Below are 12,521 nucleotides of genomic sequence, written 5' to 3' on the forward strand. Positions count from 1 at the left end.
TTCCAACAAGACGTTCCTATTTTGGGGACAAAAAGGAGCAAAGCATGGAACAGGAGGAAAACAGTGAAGTCAGAACTCCTGCACCGAAAGTTTCAAAGGAAAATACAAGCTGGTTACAAGCCTTAGAGGACCTTAAGAAGCAGATAAGAGAAGTGGAGGAAAAATTGGGAAGAGAAATGAGAACAATGCAAGAAAATTATGAAATGAGAGTCTGACTGAGGAAAATAATACCTTAAAAAACAGACTGACTCAAATGGCAAAGGAGGCTCAAAAAGGCAATGAGGAGAAGAATGCCTTAAAAAGCCGAATTTGCCAGATGGAAAAAGAATCTCAAAAGCTCAATGAGGAGCATCATGGCATCAGAATTAGATTGGAGCAAATGGAAGCTAATGACTTTATGAGAAGTCAAGATGCTGTTAAACAGATCCAAACAAATGAAAGAATAGAAGGCAATGTGAAATATCTAATGGGAAAAAACACAGACCTGGAAAATAGATCCAGGAGAGATAATTTAAAAATTATTGGACTACCTGAAAGCCATGACCAAAGTAAGAACCTAGAAATCATCCTCCAGGAAGTTCTCAAAGAAAACTGCCCTGATATTTTAGTACCAAAGGGTAAAATAGAGGTTGAAAGAATCCACCAATCACCTCCTGAAAAAGATCCCAAAAAGAAAACTCCTAGGAATATTATAGCCAGGTTCCAGAATTCCCAGATTAAGGAGAGAATTTTACAAGCAGCCAGGAAGAAACAATTTGAATATTGTGGAAACACAATCAGGATAACCCAGGATCTGGCAGCTTCTACACTGAGGAATCGAAGGGCTTGGAATATGCTATTCCAGAGGGCAAAGGAGCTGGGATTAAAACCAAGAGTCACCTACCCAGAAAAACTGAGTATCATGTTTCAGGGGAAAATATGGTCATTCAGTGGAATAGAGGACTTTCAAGCATTTTTGCTGAAAAAACCAGAGTTGAACAGAAAATCTGACCTTCAGATACAAGAAGCAAGAGAAGCATAAGAAGGTAAACAGGGAAAAGAAATCATAAGGAACTTATCAAAGTTGAACTATTAGCATTCCTACATGGAAAAACAATAATTGTAACTTATGAGATTTTTCTCAGTAGTTGAAGGGATTAGATATATATACATATGTCTATATATGAGGGTATATGGGCATATGAATACATATGTGAATGTGTGTATATATGGTTACAGTTATACATAGATAGAGGGCACAGGACCAGTTTAACAGGAAGGGATGATACTTAAAAGGTGAAATTAAGAGGTGAGACAGGAATATAATGAGAGGAGATGGGCAGAGACAGAACGGGGTAAACTATCCTCATATAGAAGAGGCAAGGGAAAATGGTTATAAAGGAGGGGAAGAATAGGAAGGCAAAAGGGAATGGGTCAACCTTATTCCCATTGAATTTGGCTTGAGGAGGGAATGGAATATACACTAAATAGGATATCTCACCCTCCAGGAGAATAGGGGGGGAAGGGGATGAGAGGGGGGATGATGGAAGGGAGGACGGGGGTGGCGGGGAGGGTAGTTGGGAGCACCCACTTTTGAAAAGGGACGGGATCAAAGTAGATAATAGAACAAGTGGGAGGTGGGATAGGAGGGAGGGAAATATAGTCAGTCTTTTACAATATATCTACTAGTTATTGTTTTGCATTAGCTACACATGTACAACCTATACTGAACTGCTTATCTTCCCAGTAAGGGTGGGAGACAAGGGAGGAAGGGAATGAATCTGGAATTCAAAGTTTTAAAATCAAATACATATATATATATATACATATATATACTATTATTGATACTATTTTATATGTAATTTGGAAATAAGATATATAGGCACTGGGGCATAGAGATCCACTGGAAAAGTTGAAAGGGGTATGGGAGAAAATATGGGAGAGAGCAGATTGGAGGAGGGGATATCCTGTGGGACTGCTATTTGGGGGCAGTGGGTAGGCGGAAAACAGGGAGAAAATTTGCAACTTAAAATCTGGCGGAAATGAATGATGTAAATCAGAAGTTAAGAAAGCATTTGAAAAAAACATTCCTTTCTCATACAATGATTAAACCATGATGGGGATCATGAATTTGTTTAACTCAGACACCCTTAATTGGGATGATCTTAGAATGCACTTAAGCTCTCTCATCCTTTTGTCCTTTTGTTCATCAGTCAGGACTCTAGTCCTGCACTTCAGGTACAAGTAGTAAAGCTAGCAATAAATATTTCAAGCCACTCAGGTTAGTTTATGGTAAAATTTAGTTGTAACCCCATACAATTATTTAGGACATAAAATAAGAGAAAAAATTATTGAGCCTCAAAAATATAGCAATTCAAAGAGATAATGTGAAAACTTTAAATGATTTTCAAAAATTATTAAGAGATATAAATTGGGTTAAGAACACATCAGCTCACTCACTTATTTAATACCCTAAGGGGAGAACCAAACCTCCATTCTCCTTGAACCTTAACAAAATAAGCAGAAGAAAAACTTAAAATTATTGAAAATGACATTCAGCAGTGCCAAGTCTATAGGACAGATAGTAGTAATAGCCCCAAAAAAATCAGTGTACTGAGGACACCTGAATTCCCTTTGGAGCCATCCATAGGTAACAAAATATCTTAAGAGTGTATTTATCTTCCTCATCAAAGCCAAAAAAAACCCATTGTTTCCTACCCTCAATTAGCAGCTATGCTAATAAGGCTATTCTAGGTGTGACAACCACTTCAAGCTCCCTCCCAGTACATTTTCACTAACCTTATGTTAAAGCCCAAATTGAAATGCTAATTAAGGTAGACCCTTCCTGGCCAGTTCCTATTAACTGTTTATCTAGGAACTAGGGATAATACAATTCTACTTTCCAATCAACAATGAGTCATTTCCAAAATAACATCTTTTTTTTTCCTCTCTTACAAGGGGCTAAGTTAGTCTTTTACTGAGGCCTAAAATAAATAGCTAACAGAATTTATTTCTACTCCTTCTCATTTACCCAAAAGAATGAAATGTATATTATATGTCTTTTTAAGGAACAATTTCAACCCCTTAACATTTTTATGGATAGTAAATATTATTTTTATACTATAATGAACATTGAGACAGATTTCAATAATCAAAAGTTATATCAATTGTTTTTTTTCAGTTACAACAAGTGGTTAGAGGTGGAGAAGGTCCTTTTTGGATTTCTTATGTTTATTTTCATACATCTTTGCCTGAGCCCATTCAACAAGGCAATGCTTTATTTTTTATTTTTTGTTTTTTTTTTTTGCTTTTGGGGGGGGGGGGCAATTGGGATTAAGTGACTTGCCCAAGGTCACAGGGCTAGTGTGTGTGTGTGTGTGTGTGTGTGTGTGTGTGTGTGTGCACACGCGCGCTCACACGTTAAGTGTCTGAGGCTGCATCCAAACCCAGGTCCTCCTGAACTCCAGGGCCAGTGCTCTATTCACTGTGCCACCTAGCTGCCCCTAAAGGCAATGCTTTAGCTGATAAATTAACAATACAAACTTACCCAACACTTAATCCTTTATCTCTGCATTCAAAATGCAAGGATGTTATTAAGTAATTTCACCTTTACTCAAGAACAGGCCAGGCAAATAGTTAAATCATGCACAAAATGCCTTCCTCACATACCTTCTCTCTCTTCCATCTCTATTAATCCTACAAGTTTAAAATATAATAGTCTTTGGCAAAAGGATGTCACTTCTTTAGAAACTTACAATATATCCATGTGACAAGTGAAAACTTTTTTCTCATACACTTTTGTTTTGGTAACTTTAAAGGTTGGCTAATCTTTGCTGTTTAAAGCTAAATAAGAATTGAGAATATCAACTTCCAAATATTTTCATTCATAAGAATGTGCACATACTGATATTTGGAGTGAGACAAGTATTATCAAGCACAGATTAAATTTGTGATCTAAACAATTTGAACATGAAAGTTGAGTTTTCTTGAATCTAAGATTTAATTTTTTGAGCCATATGTCAGCATTACAGTTCTTTTTATGTTGAAGATTAACCATTTATCATAACTATGACTCACATACCTATTTAAGGTGAATGAGAAATGGGAAAGAAAACTTTCAGTGTATTACTAGAAGTCTCTAATTTAATTTTTATTGTTGCCATCTCTTCAAGAATTGACTTTTTCAGAATGATATTTTTCCCTCATATAAGACACTATGTAATCATATATTTAAATAATGGAGAGTCCTCTCCCTGTAACATCCCTCAGAAATGAAAAGGCAACAGTCAATGACTATATTTCCATTCAAAAAAAAATTAAAACTTAAAACCATTTTTATCATTTTCTGACTGTGAAACCTCCCATTCATTTAACTTAACACATTATATGGACAGAACAAAATTATTGTCCTTCAATTTTATATGATTACTCCTGTACCTATATTTCTGTAAGGAGAAGCATTGTTTTTTCACTCCATTTACATTGTTCTTCATTTCTTAGGTACTCCTAAAGAAACAAAAACTGATAATGCTCTTGCCTATACTGGCAAATCATTTCAATCTTTCTGTGAAACCTATTGACAAAAATGATAAGGTGATTTGGATTTGGACCTATATATCACAAGGACAATTAGCTACTGCCTTATATACCCTAAAATTTTTTAAGCATCACTAAAAAAGGGTATAAACCAGCAGAATAACAATTTCAAAAAGTAAATTAATGGAAAAGACCTGCCGCTTAATTATGTAGCGGCAAGGGTGTGCTTATATTTTTTTTTAGACACTGATGAACGACCACTGAAGATGACGACATAGAATGTCCAGGCATGTTCCACCAGATGCAGAAAAGAGAAGAGGATCAGAAGATCCCTCACAAGGACAACCACAGAAGAAATGACTTGGTGTCCCACCTTCTGACAGAATGATACAAGGCTTCTAATGGAACATTACATAATGACAGACTTCAGAGGAGCCTGCACTTCAAGAAACATCCAATTTTCTAATAAGAACTGACTTTTGGACTTTTTAAATCACAGGACTAATTGCCTCCCTCTTAATGTCAGCAACTGTTTCTTCTATTTTAAGTGGGATACAAACTGCTCCATCTATGAATGAATTTGCAAGGAATGTTACCTTGCCTTTGAAAACCCAAGACCAGACTCCCTCTCCAATGTAATTGTGGATACACCTATCTATGTATGAACTTTTAATTGCATTGATTTTACTTTTGCTCAATGTATATCTAGTAGAGATCTTGTTGAACAATCTTTATTTTGCTTTTCTCCAACTAATGTTTGGTATCAAACATCAAAGGTATGTGCATTGCATCAAATTTCTGATGTTTTTAAAAAGGGGGAAAAAGGTTTGTCAGATTTCTTGTTTCTTTATTCACTGTCCTAATATTGTTAATGGTTTCAACTCCTGTGTTTGCAATCCAAACTGCACAATAGGTTAATGAATTATCAAAAAATGCTTCTGTAGCCTTTAAGACACAGGATATACATAATGATCTTTTGTATAAGATCAATTTATCACAATAATTAGTATTATGCTTAGATATGAGTTAAAAGCATCAAAAACTCAATTGTTACTTAGATGTGGTTATAAATACACATATATTTGTGTTACCACTAGCTTATATAGTTCCTCTCATCCCAATACCACATGGGACAGAATCAGAGTCTGCTTATTGGGAGGGTGGCATAATTTCAATATCACCTTAGAAATAAAAAGCTTTCAATCAAATTATTAAGATATTGAACATAGTGACATTCCTGGGATTGACCCAGTAGGAGTTACAAAAACAATTACTGATACATTGAAAAAATCCCTATGCATCTACTTCCCATATTAATCATTATAATTGTCTGTTATATATTTGGACCTTGCATTATACGAATCATAACCTGCAATATTAAAACTTTAGGCACTGAATTACTTGCCTTTAAACTTCCTTAAAAAGAGGGAAAATGTTGGGAGCCAAAGAGGCCTGAGCCAGGACTTCAGATAATTACCTTGATATCAGTGGACCTGAATATCAAAGACCTCTTTGAAACGCAACTTTTCCTCAAGTTAGCTCTGAGTTCTTTTGACATGGGTTACACTTACAAGGATGTTGTTTGAGTTCTGAGACCAACAGGCTATATCCCAAGATTTTAGTCATTGAGAGTCAAAATATTTGATTCAGCACTCAGGTATCTTTGGGTGGTCAGCTCTAAGTGTGATATCTTTTGAGGATTGCAGCTTTGGCTTTGAAATCTGCTCTCAATTGTATCCGTTTATGACTGTGGCTGCATTAGCAGGTACCTGAGGCCTAGATCAAAGATCTTACCCTAAGACTTTAGTCTCCTATCCTAAATAGATATCAAATTATCTATTCTGTGCTACTTCCAGAATATGAAAGACTAAGATAATGATAAGAATACTTGAGCCCCCTTCCTTTGTCTCATTTGCTCTATAAAAACCTTGTCCTAAGAATCAATAAATGGAGTTCATTGTTCTTCCTGGAACTACCCACATGGCCTGGTCATTTCTTATTCACATCTCCAAATCATGCTAAGTGCTGGACACTGAGCAGCCCACAGCAATTTGGATCTGTTTAATAGTATCTTGATTTCTCATATAGTCACTAGCTTTCATTTGCTCCAATCTAATTCTGAAGGAATGATTCTCTTCAGTGAGCTTTTGAGATTCTTTTTCCATCTGGCAAATTCAGCTTTTTAAGGCATTCTTCTCCTCCTTGCCTTTTTGAGCCTCTTTTGCCATTTGAGTCAGTCCATTTTTTAAGGTGTGATTTTCTTCAGTCAGGTTGTTGACTCTCATTTCATAATTTTCTTGCATCATTCTCATTTCTCTTCCCAATTTTTCCTCTACTTCTCTTATTTGCTTTTCAAAATCCTTCTTAAGGTCCTCTATGGCCTGTAACCACCTCATATTTTTCTTGGAAGTTTTTGGTGCAGGAGTTCTAACTTGGCTGTCTTCCTCCTGTTCCATGCTTTGATCCTTTTTGTCCCCAAAATAGGAGTCTGATGTTGGATTCCTCTGTTTGCTTTGCTTCCCTCCTTTACTCATCTTGCCACTCAATTACTTGACTTTTGGGCTTTTTGCCACAGTAGGACTCTGCTACCAGACAGGGGAGTTTCATACCAAATGTTGGGGTTTTCTCAGCTGCCAAAGGTATTAGTTTGGTGCCCTCTCTGCAGCCTCCACATGCTCTGGCAAGCTGGTCACACACCCCAGGACCTCCACCCTAGATCGCAATCCAGATCTGAGCAGGTTAAAGCAAGAGCAGTTACCCCTCACATTTGGTCGCTTGGTCCCCCTACAGTCTGCAGGCCAGGAGCTGAAGCTGCCATGTGGCAGCATGGCACCTCAGCGGCTTCTCCCTCCAGGGGATAAAGGCCAACCGTACTCCCAACTACTGGATCCCAAAGTCCACACTGCACTGACCTCTCACTTTGTCCTTAGCATCTATGTGTTGATAATTCTGGAAACTGCCATACCTGCTGGTGATCTGAAGTCCCTCCAGCTGGCGGCTAGTCAGGCCCAACCTGGGGCTAAACCTCTGGCTCCCACAGAGTGCTGCACTGGTTGCTCCTTGCCGGCCTGCTGGGCTGTCTTCAGTGGGAGATTAGCTTCTCTGTGTCATTTTGTGGGTTCTGTAGCTCCAAAGTTTGTTTAGAGTCCCCTTTTACACGTGAATTGGAGGTGATAGGAGCCAGAGCCCAGCCGAAGCCCTGTTTCTACTCCGCCATCTTGACTCCACCCATACAAGATAATTTCTGGAAGGAAGAGAATACCAACAACTGGCTGAATCAGGAAAGGCTTCTGCATAAGAGGTGACACCTGAGTAGTGGTTTTGAAAGGAATGCAGGATTCTATGAGGCACACATGAGAAAGAGCCTATGACAAGGAAGGAAGAGTTGGAATGTCATGCATGAGCAACACACTGTAACCACTGTCACTGAAAGAGTATACACAGAGGAGAGTCAGATGAAATAATACTGGAAAGAGAGACAGAAGCCAGATTTTGAGCCTTAAATAACAGGCTGAAAATATTTTACCCTGAAGGCAGTAGGAAGCCAATGAGCATATCTGAGTAGAGGAATGATGCTATGGGATGTGTTTGAGGAATATCAACTTGACAACTGTATGGAAGATCAATTAGGGAGGGGAGAGACTGGGAGACTAATTAGAATGATATTGTAATGGTCCTGGCAAGAGAATTCAAAGGCCATAACTAGGATTGAGGCTGCATAAGTAAAGAAAAACATGTGGATGGTAAATGAAGCTATGGAGGTAAAAGTGACAAAAATTTAGAACTGATTGAGAGAGGAAGGAAAGAAAAGTGTCAAGGATTACTGTGAGATTACAAATCTGGATAAACAGAAGAACTGTGATGCCAACAACAGAAAGTTGAGAAGAGAGATGGATTTATATGGGCATTATGAAACCCATTTTGGACCTACTGAGATCCAGGTAGAGATGCTGATAATAAAGAGCTGAAGTTCAGGGGAAAGATTAAGATGGATAGATTTCAAAATCATCTGCATAAAGATGATCACTGAACCCACAAAAACTGATGATACCATCAAGAGAGTGTAGTCAGAGAAGAAGAGAGAACCAAGGACAATCCCAAGGAATTTCATGTTTAGGGGGTGGGGCATGGATCCATCCAGCAAAAGGGACTGAAAAGTCACATAGGTAAAAGGAGAAGTCAAGAAAATCTAAGAGTGTTAGGGAAACCACGGAAGGATACAATATACAGAAGGAAGAGTTACCATATCAAAAACTATGAGATCAAATACAATGAAGAGAGAGAGAAGGCTTCTCAGTGTTTTAAAGAAGTTTGTGGCAAAGAAGTAAGGAAACCCACAGCATGGAAAAGATATATGAGACAACTTTTTACAATAGATAACAATAGAAAATATTATGTTTATTCTATGTATTAAATCACACACTAAGTAAGAAAATGCCCTCCAGAAACAAAAATCTAAGCAACTCATTATTTTCAATACTCATACCTCAAACTTCCTCTTCCAATTGATGTCCATATCTATGTTATTACGTACCTCTAACTATTGAAACTAGTTATTTCTGTTTCCTACATGGTTGGTCTCCATTTACAACACATTACCAGGTCCTATTGATTTATCCTTTATCATATGGTTGGGTTTTTTTGGAAGGGGGAAGGCAAGGTAAGAGGTTAGGGTTAGGTGACTTGCCCAAGGTCACACAGCTAGTAAGTGCTATGTGTCTGAGGTGGCATTTGAACTCGGGTCCTCCTGCCTTCAGGGCCAGTGCTCTATATACTGTGCCACCTAGCTGCCCCCCTTTATAATATCTTAATATTTCCTTTCTGTTCTCACTGCCACCATACTAATTCAGGCCCAAATTACCTGAAGCCTAGAATACTGCAATGTCCCCCTGGTTTCCTTGCCCATTGTCTTTCACTGGTCCAACAACAATAAATATTATTGATACATATATACAGTGTTTTAAAAGTTTGCCAAATATGAAAATGGTAGGTTCAGCATCAAGTGGGGTCTTGGGCAGTAGTAGTAGCTTATGATCCTTTATAGCTTTTTAGATCACTGGTTTTAATACTGATCAAAGTTATTATTTGTATAAGGAAACAAAGAAGCTGTTAAGAATAGCAAACCACTTTGTATCTGCTGCTCTGCCTGGTTTCCACTCTACATAACAAAATGAGTTCATCACTTTTAAACTCACCACCATACTGCTAACTTAAGCCCTGACTGACACCACCTTCTTCAGCCTCCTCTCCCCTCTGGAGTTCTAGAGGGAAGATTATCAAACGTCTTCTAATGCCTTCCTTTTTAGAGGGGAGAAACTGAACTCTCAGATCACTCCACTTTGTATCTGCTGCTCTGACTGGTTTCATCTCCACAGAACAAGACACCCACCTCTCTCTATCCCCTTCACCCCATTTTCCTGCCTCCTTTTGTGTGTTGTCTTCCCCAGCCCCAGCCCCGCCCCATAAAGCATAAGCTCTTTAAGGGAAGGGACGTTTACTAATTGTATCCCCAGTGCTCAGCACACTGCCTGGCACATAGTAGGTGCCTAATAAATGTGGACTGGACTGGATTCTTTGTACAAGGAAACAAAGGACCTGTTTTAATAGCAACCTGGGCCAATCTATCTGCCTGCCTGACTACTAAGGACTTGGGATGGGAAAGGACCACCCATCACTACTGCTGTTGGGGTTTGGAATTTAATGTTTTATACTTCAATGAATTATGAAATCTATTCATTTCATGTAGTGCATGTGAAAATCACCGAATTAAACCAGTTGCTCAAAAAAAGGTTTGCCAAGTACTTTATACACACTATTTTATTTGAGCTTCACAACAACTCTGTGGGGGTAGATATTAAAGTTGTTATTATCCCCATTTTACAGATGAGTAAACGGAATCTCAGAGAGGTTGTGACTTGGCCAAGGTCACACAATTAGTAAATGGCTGAGGCTGGGTTCCACTCAGTCTACCTGACTCCAATCACCCTATCTGGTGTACCACATCTATATGCTGCCTAGAACAGACTGTTCCATGTGACATTGCTTCAGATTCTTAGAAGAAAACTATTATGCTCCCCCTATATTTTTTCTTTTTCAGGCTAAAAAGTCCCATTTCCTTTGACAGACCTTGAACTTGAGGCATGAACTTGAGGTCTTTAACCACCCTGATTTCTTTCCTTAAATATTCTCCAGCTCATCAATGTCCTTCATAAAATGTGGCACATCTTATGTTAGCAGAACAGAACACTCCAGATGTGGTACAGTGGTAATATCATTTCCTTATTACCAGACACTAAGTTTTGCTTAATGGAACCAAAGATCACGTTAACTTTTCTAGGGGTGATATCACACTGCTGGTTCACCGTGAGCTTTTAATCTATTAAACCTTGTGAATCTTTTTCAGATGAACTCTTCTCCAGCTATATCTCCCCCATCTCATATTTTTGAGGTTAATCTTTTAGAGAAGGGAGACAGAGTGATAACGTAAGAGGAAACTCCAGCTCTGCTGCTTCCTTCCTGTACAACCTTGAACAAATCAATACACACCTCTCTGGAAATCCATTTCTGCATTTTGAACTAAGGGAGTAGGACTATGAGATGATTCCTAAATTTGCTTATGACTCTTCACAGGGGTTTGTGACTCTGCCTTCCTAGCTTTATCATCTGTCACATAAACATTTCAAGCCAGTGTCATCATTAGGGACTCATCAAGTCACTGCTGCCTTGACTTCCTCAAATGCCCCTCTCACCGTCTCCACTTCTAAAAATCCAACCTACCCTTTGAGATTCAGCTCAGATGTCTTCTCCTTCACTTTTCACTCTGGCTATAGGTACTCTCTCTCCTTTAATACCTATATTAAATAGGGGCGGCAAGGGGGTGCAGTGAATAGAGCACTGGCCCTGGAGTCAGGAGGACGTGAGTTCAAATCTGGCCCCAGTGACCTTGGGTAAATCACTTAACCCCAAATGCCCTGCCTTCCCCCCTCCAAAAAGGCATTCACAGCGTTCAAAATTTTATCCATTTGCTATATCTGATGGTTCCATGTATGGATAGGCAGTGCTGGCAGGTGGAGAACCTGGTTTTTTGGTATTAATTCTTAGGGCACAATTAAATGCACAAGTAGTAGAGCATCAATCCATACTTTGTTGCATCTCAGCCTCAAAGGCTGCATTGAATGCACAATCCTCTGCAAACACAAAGTCATGAACCAACTCTCCTCTTTAGTCTTGAATTGTAGACCTTTCAAGCTAAATAGCTGACCATCAGTGTAGTAATTGACTTTGATGGCATTTTCATCCTTGTTGAAGACAACATCATGCTAAAAAGCACAGAAGCAAGCAAACAACCCTGCTTCACTTCATTTCACTGGTGACTGGGAAAAGGTGAGAGTTATTATAGTGTTTTAAATACTGAATACATTTTTTAAAAGACACAAATAACTGGGTCTTTTATATAAAAGTATTAATATAACTACCATATCCTCCAAATTATTTAATGCTGAGCTCTAATACCGGATCTAGTTCACAAAGGATGCTTACTCCTCCCAAGATTGCTTTTACTACTTCCTCACTGCTGGAGACACTCCACAAAAGCGTACATGTTGCTGCTCCCATTTCTGTACAATATTCTGCCTGCTGCAGTAGTTGCTGCTTCAATTCATTCAGCTGCTGTCTAAGAGCCAGCTTCTCCTGAAATTAAATCAGAATAAAATATCAAAATATTAAAAGCATCATTCTATTTCTACTTTTATTGACAAGTAATAGCAAATTAAAATAAAATTCTAGAATTGTAAGTATAAATGTTAACTAGAAAGCTTGACTCATCAAAATTATTTCCTGGACAGCCACTATCCAGGGCAGACAAAACTCAGAAAAGGAAGGATACTACTGAGTATAACTGTTTTAAATCTTTTAAAATTTTATTTTTTTAATTATTAATTTGACAAACATCGACAGAAAAGAACATGTCCATATACAAAGAAAGAGACTTGTATATGAAACAGTAA

The 12,521-nt window shown here is 38.3% G+C and overlaps 1 protein-coding gene across 1 annotated transcript in view; it reads right to left on the reverse strand.

The window, feature by feature from the left end:
* HSF2BP (heat shock transcription factor 2 binding protein) overlaps positions 1–12,521 on the reverse strand; it is a 118,595-nt gene that overhangs the window by 54,623 nt on the left and 51,451 nt on the right. Inside the window, exon 4 of the mRNA XM_069074830.1 lies at positions 12,055–12,204. Coding sequence (XP_068930931.1) covers positions 12,055–12,204 — 150 coding nt within the window. The remainder of the gene's footprint in view (positions 1–12,054; positions 12,205–12,521) is intronic.

The sequence above is a fragment of the Petaurus breviceps genome, unplaced genomic scaffold (assembly GCF_028583685.1).
Source record: "Petaurus breviceps papuanus isolate PSGF00001 unplaced genomic scaffold, PetGlider_PUasm1.0 90897, whole genome shotgun sequence".
Lineage (NCBI taxonomy): Eukaryota > Metazoa > Chordata > Mammalia > Diprotodontia > Petauridae > Petaurus > Petaurus breviceps.